The sequence below is a fragment of the Arachis hypogaea genome, chromosome 5 (genome assembly GCF_003086295.3).
Source record: "Arachis hypogaea cultivar Tifrunner chromosome 5, arahy.Tifrunner.gnm2.J5K5, whole genome shotgun sequence".
NCBI lineage: Eukaryota > Viridiplantae > Streptophyta > Magnoliopsida > Fabales > Fabaceae > Arachis > Arachis hypogaea.
Genome location: NC_092040.1, coordinates 69,448,251 through 69,471,935, shown reverse-complemented (window position 1 = coordinate 69,471,935; position 23,685 = coordinate 69,448,251). Strand labels below are relative to the sequence as shown.

At 42.2% G+C, this 23,685-nt stretch overlaps 1 protein-coding gene and 1 non-coding gene across 2 annotated transcripts in view; both read left to right on the top strand.

The window, feature by feature from the left end:
• Positions 1–3,071: 3,071 nt before the first annotated feature.
• Positions 3,072–3,179, top strand: LOC112804356 (small nucleolar RNA R71). The gene has a single exon (XR_003202965.1). It is a non-coding gene; the product is annotated as a small nucleolar RNA R71 (small nucleolar RNA).
• A 17,038-nt stretch (positions 3,180–20,217) lies between these two features.
• The window catches only part of LOC112803590 (uncharacterized), a 29,606-nt gene continuing 26,138 nt past the window's right edge, over positions 20,218–23,685 (top strand). The window contains exon 1 of the mRNA XM_025847073.2: positions 20,218–20,529. Coding sequence (XP_025702858.1) covers positions 20,218–20,529 — 312 coding nt within the window. The remainder of the gene's footprint in view (positions 20,530–23,685) is intronic.

The following is a 23,685-nucleotide window of genomic DNA, read 5'->3' as shown; positions in this document are numbered from 1 at the left end:
AGAAGCCAATCATTCTGAATTTCAAAGGATAAAGTGAGGTGCCAAAACTGTTCGGAGGCAAAAAGCTACTAGTCCCGCTCATCTAATTTGGAGCTTAGTTTCATTGATAATTTGGAGTCTATAGTATATTCTCTTCTTTTTATCTTGTTTTATTTTCAGTTGCTTGGGGACAAGCAACAATTTAAGTTTGGTGTTGTGATGAGCGGATAATTTATACACTTTTTGGCATTGTTTTTAGTATGTTTTTGGTAGTTTTAGTTGAGTTCTTAGTATATTTTTATTAGTTTTTAGCTAAAATTCACTTTTCTGGACTTTACTATGAGTTTGTGTGTTTTTCTGTGATTTCAGGTATTTTCTGGCTGAAATTGAGGGACCTGAGCAAAAATCTGATTCAGAGACTGAAAAGGACTGCAGATGCTGTTGGATTCTGACCTCCCTGCACTCAAAGTGGATTTTATGGAGCTACAGAAGCCCAATTGGCGCGCTCTCAACGGCGTTGGAAAGTAGACATCCTGGGCTTTCCAGCAATATATGATAGTCCATACTTTGCCCAAGATTTGATGGCACAAACCGGCGTTCAAAGTCACCTACAGAATTTCCAACGTTAAACGCCGGAACTGGCACCTAAATGGGAGTTAAACGCCCAAACTGGCATAAAAGCTGGCGTTTAACTCCAAGAAGAGTCTCTACACGAAATTGCTTCATTGCTCAGCCAAAGCACACACCAAGTGGGCCCGAAAGTGGATTTTTATGTCATTTACTCATCTCTGTACACCCTAGGCTACTAGTTCTCTATATATAGGACCTTTTACTATTGTATTTTCATCTTGGTTCTTCTGGTTCCCTCTCTGGGACCGAAACCAATGATCACTTTTGTTCTTATGTATTTTCAACGGTGGAGTTTCTACACACCATAGATTAAGGTGTGGAGCTCTGCTGTACCTCGAGTATTAATGCAATTACTATTGTTCTTCCATTCAATTCCGCTTGTTCTTTATCCAAGATATCACTTGTTCTTCAACTTGATGAATGTGATGATCCGTGACACTCATCATCATTCTCACCTATGAACAAGGTGACCGACAACCACTCTTGTTCTACAAGCAACCAAGGCTCTAGTGAATATCTCTTGGATTCTTGATTGCACGATGCATGGTTGATCGCCTGACAACCGAGTGCTCGTCTGACAAACGAGCCAACCATTCCGTGAGATCAGAATCTTCGTGGTATAGGCGAGAACTGATGGCAGCATTCAAGAGAATCCGGAAGGTCTAACCTTGTCTGTGGTATTCTGAGTAGGATTCAATGACTGAATGACTGTGACGTGCTTCAAACTCCTGAGGGCGGGGCGTTAGTGACAGACGCAAAAGAATCACTGGATTCTATTCCGGCCTGATTGAGAACCGACAGATGAATTCCGCTATGCTGTGACAGAGCATATGCAATCGCTTTCACTGAGAGGATGGGAGGTAGCCACTGACAACGGTGAAACCCTTGCTTAAGCTTGCCATGGAAAGGAGTAAGAAGGATTGGATGAAGACAGTAGGAAAGCAGAGAGACGGAAGGGAAGGCATCTTCATGTGCTTATCTGAAGTTCCTACCAATGAATTACATAAGTATCTCTATCTTTATCTTTTATGTTATTTTCGTTCATCACCATATCCATTTGAGTCTGCCTGACTAAGATTTACAAGGTGACCATAGCTTGCTTCATACCAACAATCTCCGTGGGATCGTCCCTTACTCGTGTAAGGTTTATTACTTGGACGACCCAGTGCACTTGCTGGTTAGTTGTGCGAAGTTGTGTAATGCCATGGTATTGAGCTACCAAGTTTTTGGGGTTCATGACCGGGGATTATGAGAGTTGTGAAAAAGTATTGTTCACAATTTCGCGCACCAGTTACCTCAAACTTTTTGAATATTTCTACCATTTTAGGATCAGGTTCCAGCTGCTTCCTAGGCTTCCTTGCAAGTTGTGGAAATGGAATGGGAGTAGTGTTTTCTGTGGTGCCTGCACCTTTTTGTGCCTCTTCCTGTGGTTGAGCTATCTCTTCTTCAGCTATGTCCTGTATATCCTCTTCCTCTTCAACATCTTCGATTTCTACCACCTCTTCAGTTGAGGCGTATTCTGGTGAGCTTGGTTCCTCCTGATTCCTCTCCTGCAGTGTGGTTCCGGACCTCAGGGTGATGGCATTAATTCCTACCTTTGGATTGGGTAATTGTTGAGAGGGGATTCCAGTGGTGCTTGAAGGTTGGTTACTCGAATTTTGTGCTGAACCAAGTTGTGTCATAAAAGCTTGTAGAGTAGAGGTGAAACCATTTAGACTGGCGTTAATATTGTTCACGATGGTATTTTCCATGGCCAGTTTTCTTTTCTCAAAAGCTTGTAATAATTCTTAATTAGAAGATACAGAAGAATGAGTAAATTGAGAGGTTTGCTGCTGATTGTTCGGTGGTCATTGGTTTTACCTCAGGTGAGGTACTCGGTATGGTTGATTTTGCTGCCTGTTGTTGTAATTATTCCACCTCTGATTTCCCTGATTATCTCTACCTCCCCTATTATTGTTATCCCTCCAATTTTGGTTTGAATTGTCCTGCCATCCATGGTTATTATTTCCACTTTGATTGTACCCTTGGTTGGGGCGGTCATAGAAGTTGTGAGTGGATGCCACCATGTTGTCTTCTTGTTGGAGCTGCGGGCATTCATCAGTGTAATGGCTGTAATCAGCACAAATTCCGCAAATTCTTTGTGGAACTAGTTGTTGGTTTTGCTGCGGTTGAGTTTGCTTTGCTTGTTGATTTAACTGCATTTGCTTCAGCAGGTTGGTCATTTCACAGATGCTTCGATTTAGAGCAGCAGTCTCTATGCCAGAAGATACTTTTGCAACGACCCTTGAACGGCCTTGCTTCTGTCTGTGGTTCCGAGTAGATTCAGCCAAATCACTAATCAATTGCCAAGCTTCATCAGTGGTCTTGTACTTCTTCATAGACCCATTGCTGGCACTTTCCAATGTGGTCTTATCTTGGGGTCTCATACCTTGTGTGACATAGCTGAGTAGCACGATCTTGTCAATCATGTGGTGGGGGCATGCTTCCAGAAGATTATTGAAGCGCTCCCAGTATTCAACGAGAGTTTCATTGTCATCCTGAACAATTGTAGAGATATCCTTCCTCAGTTTATCAGTAACTTCAGATGGGAAGAATTTCTCCAGAAACTCCTTTCTGAGTGTATCCCAGTTGGATACGTTTGCTAGAAGTTGAGTGTAGTACCACTCTCTTGCTTTTCCCTTAAGAGAGAACGGAAAAGCTTTTAGCAGAATTGAAGTTTCATCAGCGCCATCACGCCTGACAGTAGAACAGGCTGCCTAGAAATCTCTCAAGTGCTTGATAGGCTCTTGAGCAGGTAGGCCATGAAACTTCTGGATCAAATTTAAGAGTGCGGTCTTTATTTCAAAATCTGTAGCTACCGCTGGATGATGCGCTTGAAACGGTTGCAGTGTAAAATCAGGAGCTCCTTCCTCCTGAATGGTAATTCTTCTAGCTGCCATGTTTTCTGCACGTAAAACAACCGAATCAGTAGAACAGGGGCTGGTTTCTTCCTCAGATTCACTTTCAGATCCACCCTCAGAGCGGACTAACCTACGCTGTTCTCGCCTTATTCGTGAAATTGTTCTTTCAATTTCAGGATCGAATATTAGCAAGCGCGGATCAGGAAGTGAACGTGTCATTTGACAGAAGAAACACGCAGCTCATAGTAGCAAAATTAAAGAAAATGCAAATAAATAAATCCTAATTAATAAAATAAGCACTCTATTGCAACTCCCCGGCAACGGCGCCAAAAATTGATGAGGTGCAGAAGCTGGTGAATTAAAAATTTAATAAAATGGTTACGTTGCAGGTATAGTTCTTAACTCACCGAAAATCTACCTATCAATTTAGAAATATGTCACTGAAAGTTTAAATTAAAATTACTGGGAGTTTTAAGTCCCAGGTCGTCTCCCAACGAGTTGCAAAAAAATGTGCGGTTTTATTAATCAGATATTCCAAAAAGAGTTGAGCTAAGTAAATTGGGATTCAAATTGAGGAATTTTAAATAATAAAAATAAGAGGCCTTGTCTGGGAATTGATTGGTTAGAATCTCTATCATTGATGGTATGATTGTAAGATTAATTTATAATTAATAGTTGTTCTGTTTGGTTATCCCTTACTAGGTAAGAGAAAGTCAAACAAGTGGAAATGCTAGATCTGTTCACAAGTTGCAACCCACTTAGTTCAAAGGGATTGGCGTCGGTGACAGGATAGCAATCCAACATTTAACCCAATTACAAATTTTTCTTTCAATCCTTCCAACTCAAGAGTTCCTTTTAATCAACTCCCCATCAAGTAATGAAACTAGTCACGCATTGTAAATAAAGAATCCATGGCACATGAAAAGGAACTAAAAGAAGACATGATTATTGGAATGGAATTTAAATTAAAAAGAAATAATCATTGCATTAATTAATCATAAAAATATCTGAATGACCAAATTGAAAATAACAAAGAACATGGAAGAATAAAACCAAGTTAAGAGAACAAACTAGAGTGATGAAGTCTTGATGAGGAAAATAACTCTTCTCAATGTTCCAATGCTAAGATCAATTGAAAATTAAAATTCTAAAAAATAGAGAGAAAAACCAAAGAGAGTGAAAAACTAGATCTAAAACTACTCAATGAATGTGTCTCTTGTTTCTGCATATTCTCTGACTCTAGTCTGCTGTTCCGGGCCGAAAACTGGGCCGAAATAGGGTCCAAAGTCGTTGGTTTCAGATTCTGCAGTTTATGCAGATCGCACATATCACGCGATCACGTCGTCCATGGGGACGCGTCGCTGGCGCTTTTCCTCTTCACGCGTTCGCGTCATCCACGCTACCGCGTTGCTTGTGCTTTCCAATCTGCGCGGCCGCGCAAGCCATGCGGCCGCGTCACTTCGATTTGCGCTCCTTCACGCGGTCGCGTGAGCCATGCGACCGCGTCACTTTTCGCTGGTTATCTCCTCAAACTCTTGTGTTCCTTCCATTTTTGCTAGCTCCCTCTCCAATCTCCGTCTCATTCATGCCCTATAAAGCCTGAAACGCTTGACACACAGATTACGGCATCGAATGGAATAAAGGATAATTAAAATTAAATAATTAAAATCTCTAGGAAGCAATTTTCAAACATGTAATAAATTCAGGAATGAAATCTAAATGCATGCTAAATTGATGAATAAGTGGGTAAGGATCACGACAAAACCACACAATTAAACACAATATAAACTATAAAATAGTGGTTTATCAGGGTGTTCCCGATCTGGATTTTCTCCACTTCTCCTTCAGGTTGTGGCTGGAGCTCCTCCCGCCTCCGAACTCCACCGAGCTCGATTGTGTGGAATTTTGCTCCTCTGCCTCTGAGGTTTAGACTTTCATTGTAATAGCAGTGTGCCATCTTCTGATCTGCCTTTACTGTGGCTATTCCTTCTGCGGTTGGGAATTTCATGCATAGATGCGGAGTCGAGACTATTGCGCCGAGTTGATTTAACGTTGCCCGACCTATTAAGGTATTGTAGGTTGAGCTTACGTTAACGATGATGTAATCTATTTTGAGTGTTCTTGACTGACTTCCCTATCCAAAGTTGTGTGGAGCGGGATGTATCCCATTGAAGTAACCGGGGTATCACCTAACCCGAACAGGCTGTCCGGATATGCTCTGAGTTCTTTTTCTTCCAAGCCGAGTTTGTCAAAGGCAGTTTTGAATAAAATATCAGCAGAGCTCCCCTGGTCTATCAGTGTGCAATGGAGATTTGCGTTTGCAAGTACAATAGTGATGACCATGGGATCGTCATCCCCTGTTGTGATGCCGGATGCATCTTCCTTGGTAAAAGTGATTACCGGGATGTCGGGTGCTTCCTTCCTTTCTACAACGTGATATACGTCTTTGAGATGTCTTTTGCGGGATGATTTGGAGATTCCTCCCCCGGCGAATCCGCCATGTATCATGTGGACATGTCTTTCTGGTGTCCGGGATGATCGCGTAGTTGGTCCGACATCTTCTACTCTTCTTCTTTTCCTTTGTTCATCTACATGGGTGGCCAGGTATCGATCTAACTTTCCTTTTCGTATGAGCTTTTCTATGATGTTTTTTAAGTCAAAACATTCATTGGTGGAGTGCCCGTGGATCCGATGATATTCACAATATTCAGCTCGGTTTCCTCCTCCTTTTTTGCCTTTGAGTGGTCGAGCTGGTGGTATTTTTTCTGTGTTGCAAACCTCTCTGTAGACATCCACGAGAGACACCCGAAGTGGGGTGTAATTGTGGTATTTTTTATTTTCTCTCCATGTCGATCTTCCTTTTTTCTGGAATCTTTGTCTTTATCCGGAGGGGTGAACCCTGCTTTTGAGGTCTCTCCTAATCGGGAGTTTTCCTCCATGTTGATGTATTTTTCCGCTCGCTCCTGTACCTCGTTCAGTGATGTAGGGTACTTCTTTGATATGGATTGACTAAAAGGCCCTTCTCGCAGGTCATTAATGAGACCCATGATGGCAGCTTCTGTTGGAAGGTTTTGTATATCCATGCATGTTTTGTTGAATCTCTCCATGTAGTTACGCAGGGTTTCCCACTCTCCTTGTCTGACTCCCAGTTAGCTCGGCACATGTTTTGCTTTGTCCCTTTGGATGGAGAATCTGGATAGAAACTTTTTAGCCATGTCGTCGAAACTTGAGATGGATCTTGGAGGGAGGTTATCACAACAAGAAAACACGTCTTTTGCCACGCTTTTAAAGCGTGGCGAAAAGCTGAAAAAAGCGTGGCGATAACTTTTCGCCACTCTTTTTGAGCTACCACCACGCTTTTGAAAGGGTGACCTATCAAAGGGTGGCAGTTGCTCTATCGCCACGCTTTTTGCAGCCTATTGCCATGCTTGTTGTTTGCCACGCTTTTTTACAAACTGCCACTTGGAAAAGCGTGGCTGTAGGTGGGAAATACGGCCACGCTTTTAAAGCGTGGCAGAAGGTAGACATATGGCCACGCTGTAAAAGCGTGAAGATAGAGAGAGATACGGCCACGCTTTAAAAGCGTGGTGATAGGTAGAGATACGGCCACGCTTTTAAAGCGTGGCGATAAGAAGAGATCCGACCACGCTTTAAAAGGGTGGCGAAAGCCTTGTTAAATTAAAAAAAAAAATCTTTTCCTTACTTGATCTTCATTGGCATGCAATATAAAATTTCAATCCTTTTTTATTACCAAACCTACAAATATAGTATGCAATTTTTATTACAAGCCAAATCAAACAATAATTAGTGACATATAATTTACTATAATTGTTTTATACATTAAAAAACTAATACTCAAATACAAAATAAATCTCGAGTTCAAATTCCAAAACGAAAAACCGAAGAAAAATACAGAAACAATACAAGTTAGAACTGCTCATAATATATCAAATTACACTAATAAAGATTATCATCAACCTAAATACTTAGTAAAAGATCAAAATCACCCTAAAACTGCTTCACTTTATGCATTAATCGTTCAAGGAATCCATTCCAATACTAGCCTGTAGCAAAATATCAAGAACAAATTGAACCAACAAAAATGATATATATATATATATATATATATATATATATATATATATATAAATATTATAAGAAATAATCTAATTTACGCATGTATTAATAATTCCAAATTAAACTAGGTTCACATTCTGCTATAAAAATTCATCAGCATTATTATGCTAATAGGAATAAAAATTCCAAACACCTTGCACATCTATTTATCTTTATTATTACAAAAAGTAGTAGGCACCTAATGAGTAGCTAATAGGCATAATATGGAACTCTAGTTAAAATGTTTGAAAAAAAAACATAGTTCTCTCTGCAAGGATCCAACATCTAAGAACCTGTTCAGTAAGGACAGCATAAGTTTCACCATCTAATTCCAGAAGTATCAACACAGTCACAGCAGGTCCTCTTGCAAATACAATACCTGGAACCTAATCACGGTTTACTTTATTATATATAAAAAAAGAAATCAGCATCAGGTGCAAGTGCACAGAAATTACAAGCAAAAGAGGAATGATGGATGCCTGAGAACATAAATATGTTAGTTAGTTACTTAAATTACCACTTAACAAGGCCTAATTATCAGAAATCATATCCACTTTTTAAAGACTGATGATGCAATTACCTGAATTAGAACTTGTCTCAGAGCCAAGGTGCCATCAGCTAGAATCCCAATCTCACTTTGCAAGTTATGCAACCATTTCTTGAATAAAGAGGAATCAATAGCATTCTTACAATGGAAAACAACAAAAACCAAACCAAACCACCACAACTGAGACATGTTTTTTATATAGCATGATAACAAGAAGAAATTGTGTGCCTATCAATTCTCTTTTGCCATTACATCTCATAGGGACTTGTCAAAACCTAGCATCTAATTGAACAAAACCTCCAATATCTAATTTTAGTAGCTGTTAAAAGCTCCTTGGATTCGTTAATGCTGGTTTCCATGACGTTCTTCCTTCTCTTATGTGTATCCATTGATGGATAGAACTCACAAACTTAAAGGAAAAGGAAAATTGTTAGCTGAAAAAAATTCCATCATATTGATGATAGGAAATCAGGACTTATGGTTGCACAAAATTCAATTTCAGTTTATATTATATACATCAAGGTTTCTGATCAATCATATTTCAAATTTGTTAGTTACATGTTAAGAATAACAGGCTTAGACAATGTTAAATTTCAAAATTGTATATAGTTAATATATATTATATATTACAAGGAAAAATTCATGGTAGAAAAGAAAACAGAAATCTAAGTAACAAAAATTAGGATATTCTATTGGAGAAAATTAAGATTTTTTTTCTTTAACAGATTAAATAAATTTGAGAGGAAAATTTATATTATCTGCTGGTTTTTATTCGCAAAATTTAGAAACCTGTTGGAAGAAGCACCTGGCAAGAACATGCCTCTTTCGTTCAAGCTGGTCATCTTCGCCACCCTCAAGTGACCAAATGCTTTTTGTGTCCCAGTTGCCCTCTGCATTTCACACTCACTCACTTCCAATAATAATACCCTAAGTTACCAAATCTGCAACAACTAAACCACTAAAGTCAATCACCATTATGCAATCCACGTCACAAAATATCATAGTATTAATGTTCATACCCTGGGTCGAGGTGTCCAACCCGGGATGTTCGACAGACAAAGCCACCGACCTCTTCAGGTCAGGACAACCCGACCTCTTCTCAAAAAGCTCGATCAAGTCCCCAGGAAAAGCCCAGAGAAGGGCCCAAATAGAGGAACACGCCCCAAAACCTAAGGCGGCCCAAGCCTACAAAGAGAAGGGCGGTTCCCTTAAAGATAAGATGACCTCACTTAAAGATAAGATAAAGATAAGATAAGTTAACTAACTTATCTTATCCACAGAAGGCCACATCTCACCATTATAAATACACTAGAGTACCCAGGTATAACTCATACTCTGATTCTACTCAATACCTGCTTAATACTCTTGCTAACTTAAGCATCGGAGTCTCTTGCAGGTACCCCCACCCTCTGGGACGAAGGATCAGCAGCACTTTCAGTCCCGCAAGTCGAACACACCAGCTCCGGCCGCAATACACCTGTCGGACACATCGATTCCGACCAACACCGAAGATCTCGACCGAGATCGACCTACAGTTTCAGGTAACCGTCAGAACATTGGCGCCGTTGCCGGGGAACCTGGAAGTCATCCCAACACCATGGCGGACAACCATGACAACGACCACGGCTCAGGTTTGGAAGATAGAACGCCGCACAAGAACATGGATGCTATACTTAAAGATACTCCGGAATCCAATGGCGACAAAAATTCGTCAAATCCAGGGGTGATAGAAGCACTTCAAGATCGATTAAAGCAACTTGAGAAAGAAGCCTAACATCAACGCGAAAAGGAAGAGGATCTACATCGGGAGATAAGGCGGCACCGAGAATTAGAAGATAAGCTTATAAAACTCGAAGCTGATCTCAAAACTAAAGCTACTCGATCCACCCCAGAGGATAACTCTCACAAAGATCAAGATCCATTCACCAGGGAAATTATGAAGACCAAAATTCTAAAAGATTTCAAACTTCCGGATATGACTCTGTATGATGGCACCTCGGACCCCAACCACCATCTCAGTAACTTCAGAAGTAGGATGTACCTCACTGACACCTCAGATGCAGTTCGCTGCAAAGCCTTTCCAACAACTCTTACCAAAACAGCCATTAGATGGTTCGACAACCTACCTCTAAAATCCATCTTGAGTTTTGACGACCTGGCCAAAAAGTTCCTGGCCAGATTTTCCATACAAAAGGACAAAGCCAAACATGCACCCAGCCTACTAGGAATCAAGCAAGGAGATCGGGAGAGTCTTCGTAACTACATGGAAAGATTTAACAAAGCATGCATGGACATACAAAGTCTACCAACAGAAGCTGCCATCATGGGCCTCATAAATGGCCTACGAGAAGGATCATTTAGCCAATCTATATCAAAGAAGTCCCCAGCATCCCTAGATGAAGTACAAGGACGGGCACAGAAGTACATTAACATGGAGGAGAATTCTTGACTTGGGGAAGCCTCGAGGTTCGGTTCCGCCTACCGAGATAAAGATAAAGAATCCAAGAAGAAGGAAGATCGCTCTGAAGAGAAAATCAAAAAATATCATAACTACACCCCTCTTAGGGTATCCTTGGTAGATGTTTACAAAGAGGTCTGCCATACGGAAAAAATACCCCCAGCTCGGCCACTCAAAGGCAAAAGGAGAGGAGGAAATCGGAACGAATACTGTGAGTATCACCGAGTCCGACGACATTCCACCAACGAATGCTTTGGCTTGAAAAACGTTATAGAGAAATTAGTAAGGGAAGGAAAACTAGATCGGTTCCTAGCCAATCGAGACGAAGAACCAAGAAAAAGAAGAAGGGATGAAGATGTCGGACGATCTGAATGATCACCCCGCACACCGGAAAGGCATGTCCACGTGATACACGGCGGATTTGCTGGAGGAGGAATCTCCAAATCATCCTGCAAACGACACCTCAAAGAAGTATACCATGTCGAAGGCAAGAAAGAGGTACCAGACATCCCAGCAATCACATTTACCAAAGAAGATGCATACGGAATCATCTCAGGACACGACGACCCCATGGTCATCACAATCATATTGGCAAACAACAACCTCCACCGTACATTAATTGACCAAGGAAGCTCCGCCGACATCTTATTCAAAACTACCTTCGACAAGCTCGGCTTAGAAGAAAAAGAGCTAAGAGCATACCCGAACAGCCTGTTCGGACTTGGGGATACCCAGTACATCCACTAGGATACGTATCATTACATACAACCTTCAGAAAGGGGAACCAATCTAGAACACTTAAGATAGACTATATCGTTGTCGACGTAAGCTTAGCCTACAATGCCGTAATAGGTCGGACAACGTTAAATCAACTCGGAGCAATAGTTTCAACTCCACACCTATGTATGAAATTCCCAACTGCAGAAGGGATAGCTACAATAAAAGCATATCAAAAGATGGCGCATCGCTGTTATAACGAAAGTCTAAACCTCCGAGGTGAAGGAGGAGAGTTCCACACAATCGAACTCGGCAGAGATCAGAGACGAGAAGAACTCCACCCACGACCTGAAGGAGAAATAGAAAGAGTCCAGATCGGAGATACCTCAGGCAAAACAACTAATATTGGCACGATCTTGAAAGAAGATGCAAAAGAATCATTAATACGGTTTCTACGAGATAATGTTGATCTCTTCGCATGGAAAGTTGCTGACATACCAGGCATAGATCCCAAACTAATGAGCCACAAGCTGGCAGTTTACCTGGGATCCCAGCTAGTACAACAAAGACGAAGAAAACTCGGGCCAGAACGGTCTCAGGATGTGGAAGAACAAGTACAAGCACTACTAGAGGCAGGGTTCATAAGAGAAGTTAAATACCCACTATGGCTAGCAAAATGTCGTCTTGGTGAAAAAGTCAAATGGGAAGTGGTGAATGTGCACTGACTACACCGACCTCAACAAAGCTTGCCCAAAAGACCTTTATCCACTTCCAAGCATCGATGCTCTAGTCGGTGCCTCATCAGGATATAAGTATCTCTCATTCATGGACGCATACTCAGGCTACAACCAGATTCTAATGTATCCACCGGATCAAGAAAAGACCTCGTTTCTCACACCAAAAGCAAATTATTGCTATATCGTAATGCCTTTCGGCCTTAAGAATGTGGGAGCCACTTATCAAAGGCTAATGAATAAAGTCTTTTCAGACCACATCGGAAAAATCATGGAGGTCTATGTGGACGACATGTTGATAAAGACACAAAGTGTAAAAACATTACTAACCGACTTAGTTCAAGTGTTCAACACCATACTGAAGCACGACATGCGACTCAACCCGGCTAAATGCACCTTCGCAGTAGAGGCAGGAAAATTCCTGGGCTTCATGCTCACACAAAGAGGAATCGAGGCAAATCCAGATAAATGCCAGGCCATACTCAACATGAAAAGCCCGACCTGCATCAAAGAAGTCCAACAACTCAATGGGAGACTGGCGGCCTTGTCCAGATTCCTAGCAGGGTCAGCAATGTGAACAAACCTTCCGAGACTTTAAAGAATTCCTGGGACAGCCCCCTATCCTATCTCGACTACGAGAGGGAGAACCACTCATACTATACCTCGCCGTAGGAAGTCGGGCAATAGCCTCAGCACTAATTAGAGAAGATGAAGGGGGACAACAACCCGTCTACTTCATTAGTAAAGCACTACAGGGGTCAGAGGTGAACTACCAGAAAATAGAAAAGTTCGCCTACGCTTTGATACTCACATCCCGACGACTTCGCCCATACTTCCAAGCGCACACCATCAAAGTTCGGACCAACCAGCCCATAAAAGGGATACTGTAGAAAACAGATCTAGCAGGAAGAATCCTACAAGTGGGCAATCGAGTTGTCCGAGTTCGACCTCCAATACGAGGTGCGGACAGCCATCAAATCACAATACCTAGCCGACTTCATTGCAGAATTCACAGACACCACAGAAATCCCCATAGAGTATAACATATACGTGGATGGTTCCTCAAATAAAGCCGGAAGCGGTGCAGGTGTGATAATCGAAAGCAACCAAGGAGCCCAACTTGAGCTTTCCCTAAAATTCAGATTCCCGGCCTCAAATAACCAGGCGGAATATGAAGCGTTATTAGTTGGTTTGAAGCTTGCTAGGGAAGTTGGAGCTCAGAAACTCAACATCTACAGTGACTCACAAGTCGTTACCTCACAAATAACGGGAAGCTACCAAGCCAAAGATCCTACCATGAAAAAATATTTGGATAAAACCAAAGAATAGCTCGGACAACTTGGAGAATATAGGATCTGCCACATACCCCGCGAGCAAAATGCCCGAGCTGACGCGCTCTCAAAGCTAGCAAGCACCAAACTAGGGGGCAACAATAGAAGCCTCATCCAGGAAATACTGCAGAACCTATCAATATCGGAAGAAGAAAAAATCCTAGCCATAACAGGTCGGGATCAAGGATAGATGACCCCCATAATTAACTACCTCAAAATAGAAGCACTTCCCATAGATGAATAGGAGGCAAAGAGGTTAAAAAGGGAGGCACAGTACTACACTATCATAAACAACATCCTGTACAAAAGAGGAATCTCAACACCATTGTTAAAATGCGTCCCGACATCCAATACAAAGGATGTCTTGGAAGAAGTACACAGTGGCATTTGCGGCAATCATCTCGGAGCACAAGCTCTCACCAAAAAGGTACTCCGGGCAGGATTCTATTGACCAACTCTATGAAAGAAAGCTACAGAATTTGTAAAGACATGTCCACCATGTCAGAAGCATGCCAACTTTCATATCGCCCCACCAGAAAAACTCATTAACGTGACCTCACCCTGGCCATTTGCAAAATGGGGACTCGAACTTCTCGGACCCTTCCTACAGGGATCGGGACAAGTAAAATTCCTCATAGTAGGAGTAGACTATTTCACGAAATAGATTGAGGCAGAACCCCTAGCCAATGCCACTGCTCAAAGAAGCCAGAAATTCCTATATAGGAACATCGTCACAAGGTTTGGGGTCCCATACTCCATCACCACAGACAATGGCACCCAATTTACAGATGCAGGCTTCAGAAAGTTAGTGGCCAACTTGAATGTAACACTAGTTCACCTCCGTCGAACATCCCCAAGCCAATAGACAAGCCGAAGCGGCCAACAAAGTCATATTGGCCGGGTTGAAGCGTAGACTGTAAGAAGCAAAGGGGGCTTGGGCCGAGGAACTTCCACAAGTCCTATGGGCGCATCGAACGAACCCCCATTCTACCACGACCGAATCACCGTTTCGACTAGCATATGGAGTGGAGGCAATGATTCCAATAGAGGTCGAGGAAGGATCTCCCCGAGTAGTCCACTACAATGAACAAACTAATTCTCAACTCCAAAGAGAAGAGCTCGACCTATTTCCAGAAATCCAACAAAGAGCTCGGATCAGAGAAGAAGCACTAAAGCGGCGAATGGCTTCCAGGTATAATCAGAGGGTAGTGCCAAGAGATTTCATGGAGAACAATCTCATCTTATTCCAAAATGATATTGGAACAACTCGACCTGGAGAAGAAAAGCTGGCAGCTAATTGGAAAGGACCCTACCGAGTCACAGAAGTACTTGGGAAGGGCTACTATAGACTGTCCGAACTCGAGGGACGAGAACTCCCCATATCATGGCACGCCTGTAACCTAAGAAGGTATTATAGTTAGATAAAGGTCTCATCACAAGACGCACTCTTTTTCCTGAAATGGTTTTTTAATGAGGCGTCAAGGTTGAGATTTAATCCGACTTAAGGGTATGAAAAACTCCCGCCTGTTTATATTTACACTTTCTTTAAATAAAAATACATTTCAGATATTCTACAAAGTGCTCAAGACGCATTAATCTGAAGCATTCATCGTCCGATTATAAAGCAACAGATCGAATAAGAAGTGAAGAACAGATTCACTATACGATTTTGATAGGAATAATCGACCGACAAAAGTGAAAACGCGATTCACCTAAAGGTCGATTAAACCAGGACAGAAACCACAATCTACAAATCGGCAAAAGATGAACACAGAATAATGCAAGAAGCTATCGAAAGTGATCCCAAAAAAGAACCTGACGAGGTCTTATGGATTGCTATATAATAACTTAAAAAAGACTGGCCGAACATTAAAAAGTCAGACCAAGCCAGTCCAAGTTATCATCAAATCCCTGGAAAGAGGTCTGGCCAAGCCTATTAAAGAGGAATTGCTATAACTTAGAAGAGACCGACCTAACAAAGTCGGTTTCCTACAAAACAAGTTGTAAAAGTAATCCCCGAAAGAGACCTAACAAAGGTCCAAGAAAGAGGATTACGAAAAACAACTTAGAAGAGATCGACCTAACGAAGTCGGTTTCCTACAAAACAAGTTGTAAAAGTAATCCCTGAAAGAGACCTAACAAAGGTCCAAGAAAGAGGATTACGAAAATAACTTAGAAGAGATCGACCTAACGAAGTCAGTTTCCTACAAAACAAGTTGTAAAAGTAATCCCTGAAAGAAACCTAACAAAGGTCCAAGAAAGAGGATTATGAAAACAACTTAGAATTGATCGACCTAACGACGTCGGTTTCCTACAAAACAAGTTGTAAAAGTAATCCCTGAAAGAAACCTAACAAAGGTCCAAGAAAGAGGATTACAAAAACAACTTAGAAAAGATCGACCCAACGAAGTTGGTTTCCTACAAAACAAGTTGTAAAAGTAATCCCTGAAAGAGACCTAACAAAGGTCCAAGAAAGAGGATTATGAAAACAACTAGGAAAAGATCGACCTAACGAAGTCGGTCTCCTACAAAGTTAAGTTATAAACGTAATCCCTTAGAGAGACCTGGCAAAGGCCCAGAAAAGAGGATTACAAATATAACTTAGAAGGGGACCAAAATAAAGAAATCGGTTAAAAAAGCGCTAAAAATACAAAACAAAAGCGAGGAAACCGAAAAAAAAGTTGGACCCCCCACAAGTCACGACCTCAAAAGGATCCAAGCTACAGACAAAAGTACGAAAGCAATCTAAAGAAGCCAAGCAGCAAGATTCCAACAGACACCCTGCTAAAGCACAATGAAAGCATAGTATGATAAAGCTTCAAAGAGGCCACCGAAATCAACCTCAGAGAAACCATTTTTCAAAATAAAGTTGCTAAAAATAGCAACTAGAGTATCAAACAGTCAATAAAACATCATTCACAAAAATAAAGTTCAAAAGCCCACAAATCGGGCTATTTACAAATATTCAGAAAAAAGATTAGCTAAGATCGGGGGCCTTCCCGGCAGCATCAGTACGGGGAGAAGGAGGGCGAGTCTGAAGGGGCACAACATCTATAGTTCCATCATCCAGGTTCAGAATCTGGCAATCCGGATCAGACGTAACAGGAGGAACCGAGGAGGTCGACACCTTAAGAGAAGGCACTGGGGGAGGGTCAGCATCATCATCATCCTGGTCATCAGGGACAATTTTACCATCCCTCACAACATTGTTCAGGCTGACAAGAGTCAAGTCGGCATCAGGGGCAACAATTCAGAACTGCTCCATTAAGTTCTCGGAGGCAGCAGTTACGCTGCCCACAAGGTGACCCTGAAGCTCGCCATAATTAGCCTGAGAAGTTTCCAACTCATCCCGGAGGCGCATTAAATCCCTATAAGCTGAGACATAGCTATCCTTATGCTTCAGGGCCATGTCCTCAGCCAACTTCAAAGAAGCAGCCAGGGCAATAGAGCTGGCCTTCTCACCCTCCAGCTCCTTCTCCACCTTCGCCAACTTCACCTCCAACTCCTCCTTCAGACCATTGATTCGATCAAATTCCGACTTGGCCTCCTCCATGAAGGATTTTGTGGCATGAATTGGAATCCCCTGAACTGTTCGGAAAATAGCCGCACCCATATGAGCCATCTTCACACTACTTTTAGTGATAAAATCTAGATGCCGAAGAAGAGACACGTCGTCCATGGAGAGCCCACCATAGGGGGCAATTTACTGGTCAACAAACTCGATAGCATCAAAATCCGGGGCATCCAGGTTGAAGGGCTCGGATGTCTTTTGCTTTTTTAAGGGAGGGACACCAGAAGCAACGACAGAAGTCTGAGGAGGATCGACCTAATGAAACTGACGAGTAGGAATTACTTTCCTCGGCCCTAGGGAACTCGGCACAAGAGGCTTCACTGGGACCTGTGAAGATCCCTCGCCGGCCTCCTTGGCCGAGATGTTCAGAGCAGCAGTTACCTTTTTTGCCCTTTTGAAGGCCTTCATGGAGTCGTTGTTCTTTGACATCTCTACAAATACAGAATTAGCCACAGCAAAGCGTTACGGTCACAAACAAGAGGAGGAAAAAATTAAGAAGCAAATATAAAAGACAAGTCAGACAAATACCCAAAACAGTCCAAACCAAAGACGGGTCATTAAAAAACCTTTTGGTATCAAGATGGGGTGGTTTCCCCCACAGATCCTCAAGAACAACAACAAAAGCACGCTCAACATCATCAAGCATCTCCCAGATATAGCGAGACACTCTCACATCCCTCTGCCACTCCAGAGGGAAAGAAGGTTCATCATTTTCATCAAGAAAAAAGGGGCGGGCCCCCTCGACAGCACGAACCTTAAAGAAGTAATTCTTGAAGTCCTTGAAGGACTCATCATACATAGCAAAAATTTTGTGGCGCTGGGCGGACTTGAAGGAAACCCAAGAAGCATTCTTTTTTGAAGAACCGCCAGGCTTGGCAGAAACAAACAAATAAAGGAAAAGAGTCTCGGAAGGTGTTACATCTAATTCACGGCAGAGAAGTTGAAAAATTTTAATAAAATCCCAGGAATTGGGGTGAAGCTAGGATGGAGCAATGTTACACGACCACAACAGGTCGGTCTCAAAAGCAGTAAAAGGAAAGGTAACGTTCAACTGGCTGAAGAAGTATTCATAGGCATAGAAGAAGGGACGCTCCCTCTCAATGGAAGTCCGAAAACAAACCCTCTCATCAGAATTAGGAGCAATAAGCTCGTAATCCTCTTCACGGGCATTGATACCACAAATCCTATGGCGTTTCCTCAGCTCTGTGCAAAACTCAGCATCCACAATAGAAACACATAACAAAACAAGGGCGTCCAGCCAATCAGACATCCCCTCGGGAACTCTGGAAAACATCTCTACAATATTATTGCGAGAAGACATGAGGCCAACTAATCCTACAAGTAAGAAAAGAAGATGGGGTTACTAAAAACATCTCGGACAAGAGAGAAAACAACTCAATACGATACAGGCGAAACAAACAGAAAAGGAAAACCCCAAGACTCAAACCAAAAGCCTTGGGGCATCCTTTGGAGGCAATAAACAAGTAAGGTTTCTAGGAAAGTCTACAGCTCCTACCCCAGCATTTCTCAAACAAGAAAAAGACTTCAAACAAGCAAGCATTTTCAGAAGCATAAGTCATCACAGTTTACCAAGCAAAAAGCATTCCAGACGTCAAAACGCGCCAAGTAAAAATCATTAAAGGTATAAACTTTCTCAAAATCAGAAACAATAAGCAACCAAGCAAAGCGAGGAACAAATGCATATTCTCTATCAGAAGCAACAACAAAACCCTAGAAAGCCTCGACGGAAATGCCAAAAGAACGCAAGTAAAGCCAAGGAAAATACATTTACAGCGACAACCAAATGCAAGATCACGAAAAGGTTCAAACTTTCAAACATGCAAAATCAAAGCTTCGCCAAAAAACTAAAAGTGAAGCCGCAAAAGAAACAAGAAAGTTAGTACCAACCTGGAAAAAGCAGCAAGCTTCAAAAGAAAACTGAAGATGGAAGACGGAATCTGGGAATGCCTCTTCACAAACAAAGGAAAGAACGCAAACAAAGAGTAATGTCACAGGAGAAACACGAAACTCCAGGCGAAAATAGAAGCTCAAGAAACGCCAAACGACACCGCAAAAACAGAAGAGTGGAGAGAGCGGAGAAAAGAAGTTATGAAAAAAGCAAAAGGAGAGAAACCGTTTCTGGGCTTTCAAAATCAAAATAAAGAGCCAAAAGGGAAACGGGGCATTTAATGCTAAAATTAAGGAAAGCATTAAACCCTTGCACATTCCAAAAGCGCCGATATAAAAGCACGCGCTTTTTAGAGGAAACGTTCTACATTCAAAAGCTGCTACAAAGGAATCGACAAAATGCTTGAGTTCGGCTTCACCAAAAAAAGGACCGAAGTCAAGGACTCGACCTCAAAAAGAAGACCGAGCTCAAGCAAGGGCACTGTTCATACCCTGGGTCGAGGTGTCCGTCCCGGGATGTTCGACAGATAAAGCGACCGACCTCTTCAGGTCAGGACAACCCGACCTCTTCCCAAAGAGCTCGATCAAGTCCCTAGGAAAAGCCCAGAGAAGGGCCCAAATAGAGGAACACGCCCCAAAACCTAAGGCGGCCCAAGCCTACAGAGAGAAGGACGGTTCCCTTGAAGTTAAGATGACCTCACTTAAAGATAAGATAAAGATAAGATAAGATAACTAACTTATCTTATCCACAGAAGGCCACATCTCACCATTATAAATACACTGGAGCACCCAGGTATAACTCATACTCTGATTCTACTCAATACCTGCTTAATACCCTTGCTAACTTAAGCATCGGAGTCCCTTGCAGGTACCCCCCACCCTCTGGGGATGAAAGATCAGCAGCCCTTTCAGTCCCGCAAGTCGGACACACCAGCTCCGGCCGTAATACACCTGCCGGACACGTCGATTCCGACCAACACCGAAGATCTAGACCGAGATCGACCTACAGTTTCAGGTAACCCTCGGAACAATTAATAATTAATTGATAATAATAATAATAAATAAAATAGAGAAACCCTAGCAACAATAGCAACGACAAGCTAGAAAGGAGCTAAACTCACCAAGAAAAGCCTCTGCCGCATGTTGAAGTGGAAGTTGAGGAATAGAACCTGGGAAACTAAACTAGATGATGCGTAAGGTACTAAGGTGTTACTGATGCTACTCTAGAGAGAGAGAGAGAAAGAGAGTTTGGTGAGAAAGTTATGGTGGGATCCGAGCAGCGATAATGGGAATGTCAGAAGAGAGAGATCCGATGGGGACATTGTAATGGAAGGGAGTGGCGACGGAAGGGAGCAGCGTCGGAGGGGCATCGATGGAGGGTTTGTGAGGGATAGTCAGAGTCACCACCAGAGGGAGTCACCAACGAGGAGAGGGAGTGCCGATGAAGGGAGCAGGGATGGTGGGAGTGCCGGAAGAGGGAGCGACAACGATGTTCTTCGGAGTGCTGGAATTCTTTGCCGTCACTGGTGTTTAGGGTTATGTGCTAGTGTTTCAGTGTTTAGGGATCGGCCAAAAGGGTTTCATGTAAATGGGAAAGAGATTGACCTTGCCGTCGCCCATGTTTGGTGGAGCTCGAAGGTGAACAGAGAGATCCAGAAATATTGGAAGAAGAACAAGAAAGAGAAGAAGAGTATGAAGACGAAGATGAAGATTAAGAAGATAAAGAAGAAGTGGTTTTGAGTGACAAAGAGTGACGAAGGCAAAGGGCAAAGGGCGAAGGGAATGGGAGGAGCTCTTCCAAGCGAGTGGTTTCGAAGGTGAAATAGCTCGATTAGGGTTATTAGTGTCAATGGGTTGGGGACCGGGTTGGGGGCCGGGTTAGTGTCAATGGGTTGGGACCTTCTCGCCACGCTTTTAAAACGTCCCTGTTTCTTTCTACGGCCACGCTTTCGAAGCGTGGCAGAAAAAAACCTTTTGGCCACGCTTTTAAAGCGTATCAAATGAGTACCAGGATATGGCCACGTTTTGTAAGCATGGCCGTAATGAAACCATGTCGCCACGCTTTTAAAACGTCTTTGTTTCTCTCTATGGCCACGCTTTTGAAGCGTGGAAGAAAAAAACGTGGCCGTTTTTCTAATCAGTTGCCACCCTAACAAAAGCGTGGTCATTGATCCTTTTCGCCACGCTTTTGAAGCGTGGCAAAAAAAAAGTGGCCAAATCTCTAATCTATCGCCACCCTCATAAAAGCGTGGCCATCGACCACTTTTGGCCACGCTTTTGAAGCGTGGCAAGAAAGAAGCATGGCCATAGGCCTTTTTTCTTGTAGTGTATCGAACCATTTAATTGCCGTTTTTGTTAAAGTAGTTGGAAAGGCTTTGCAACAAACTGCATCTGAGGCATCGGTGAGGTACATTCTGCTTCTGAAGTTGCTGAGATGATGGCTGGGATCCGTAGTGCCATCGTACAAGGTCATGTCTGGGAGTTTAAAGCCTTTTGGGATTCTTGTCATCATGATCTCCTTGGTGAATGGATCTTGGTCCTTGCGGGTGCTATCTTCGGGAGTGGGTTGGCTGGCTTTAGTTTTGACATCGGCTTCAAGTTTTAGGAGTTTGTTCTCCAATTCCCGGCGTCACCTTATTTCTCTTTGTAGATCCTTCCCAGCCTCTTGTTTACGTAGAGCGTCTTCCTCATGTTGTTTTAACTGGTCATGAAATGCCTCAAGGGCTCTCTCGTTTAGGGAGTCCTTATTGTTGATTTGGGGAGTGTCTTTTGGTGTAGTGTCCGCATTTTTGTGCGGTGTTCTATCCTCTAGATCTGAGCCGTGGTTGTTGTCATGGTCGTCCGCCATGGTGATGGGATGACTTCCAGGTTCCCCGGCGACAACGCCAATGTTCCGAGGGTTACCTGAAACTAGAGGTCGATCTCGGAAGAGATCTTCTGTACTGGTTGGAGTGATTTGCGTTCGACTTATTGGACTTGGTGATGATGCTGATTCCTTCGTCCTCGGAAGGTGGGGGTACCTGCAAGGGACTCCGATGCTTAAGTTAGCAAGGGTATTAAGAAGGTATTGAGTAGAATCAGAGTATGAGTTATACCTGGGTGCTCCAGTGTATTTATAATGGCGAAGAATGACCTTCTTAGATAAGATAAGTTAGTTATCTTATCTTATCTTTATCTTATCTTCAAGTGAGGTCATCTTATCTTCAAGGGTACCGCTTTTCTTTCGGTAGACTTTGGGCTGCCTTAGGATTTGTGGCGTGTTCCTCTGTTCGGGCCCTTTATTGAGCCATCCTGTGATTTGGCCGACCTCTTTGAGAAGAGGTCGGGTCCTCCTGACCTTAAAGAGGTCGGTCGCTTTGTCTGTAGAACATCCCGGGTCAGAGAGCTCGACCCAGGGTATGAACAACTACCCTCTGTATATTTACTTTTCTGCACTTTTAGCTAGGGATGTATTCTTTTCTGCCATTTTTCATTTCGAGAGCTATGAACAACTAAACCCCTTTCATTGGGTTAGGGAGCTCTGTTGTAATTTGATGGATCAATTATAGTTTTCATTCTCTTCTTCTTTCCTCTCTTTTGATTTGCTAGAAAGCTTTCGATCTTAATTCAATTGGTTAGTTGTCTTGGAAAAAAACTCTCCATAATTGGATCTCCTCTGAGCCTTGGAAAAGGGATGAGGAGATCATGCTAGAAATGCTTTCTCATGTTGGACCAAATTGGGGTCTGGGCGGATATAGTGACATGTAATCCTCCCAACACTTTGATTTGGAAATACATGTGGTATAATAAGTGACCACACTTCATCTCTTCCTATGAGCAATTAAATCAAGGAATTGGGCAATTGTTCAAGCTTAGAGAGATTGGGTTGCCAAGGAATTGGAACCCAATCACTTAAGATTGCCAAGAAGATCAATATATGCTTTGATTGAGGAAGAGATGAAAATGAATTTGATCCGAAGAATACAACATCTTCTAAGCCCAATGAATTCCCCATTTCTGATCTTACCCATTATCTTTACTTTCTGCCATTTATTTACATGCTCATTTCCCCAAATCCCCTTCTAAGATTCTGCACTTTATTTTCTACTATTTACTTTTCCGCCATTTAATTTTCTGCAATTCTCAAACTACATTCTGTTTAGCTCAACTAGCATACTCTTCCAACTAAAGTTGCTTGACCAATCAATCCCTGTGGGATTCGACCTCACTCTATTGTGAGTTTTTACTTGACGATAATTCGGTATACTTGCCGAAGGGAAATTTGTTGAGAGACAGGTTTTCATGCATCACTTAGTTTACCTTTACCGAATAAAGGAAAGTCAAGTAATTGAGCCAACCCTAATTCACAAGTCCTAATCCTCTCCCTTTGAAAGGATTAGCATTAGTGACTAGAGAGTCGGCCAACAACTCCAAATTACAAATTAACTCTTGAGTATTCCAACTCAAGGGTCTCCTATTAATCAACTCCAAAGTCAAGTTGAGAACCTACTCCATTGACATGGATGCCATTTTCGCATACATGTAAAGGGAGTAGGAAGAAGACATGGTAATTAAACTTAATTGAAAATAATCAACAAATAATGAAATTAATTGGAAAAATATCCTTGCATTAATAAATTCCAAAATCGAAGGTATTCGTATGAAATTCTAGGAAAAGTAAATGGGAAATAAAAGCGTAAGGAAAGAGAAAATACACTATAATGATAGTAACTTCAACGGAGGTAGTAACTCTTCTCAATATCCAATCAAAAAGCATAAAACTATAAAATCTATGAATCGATGAATGTGAAGAAC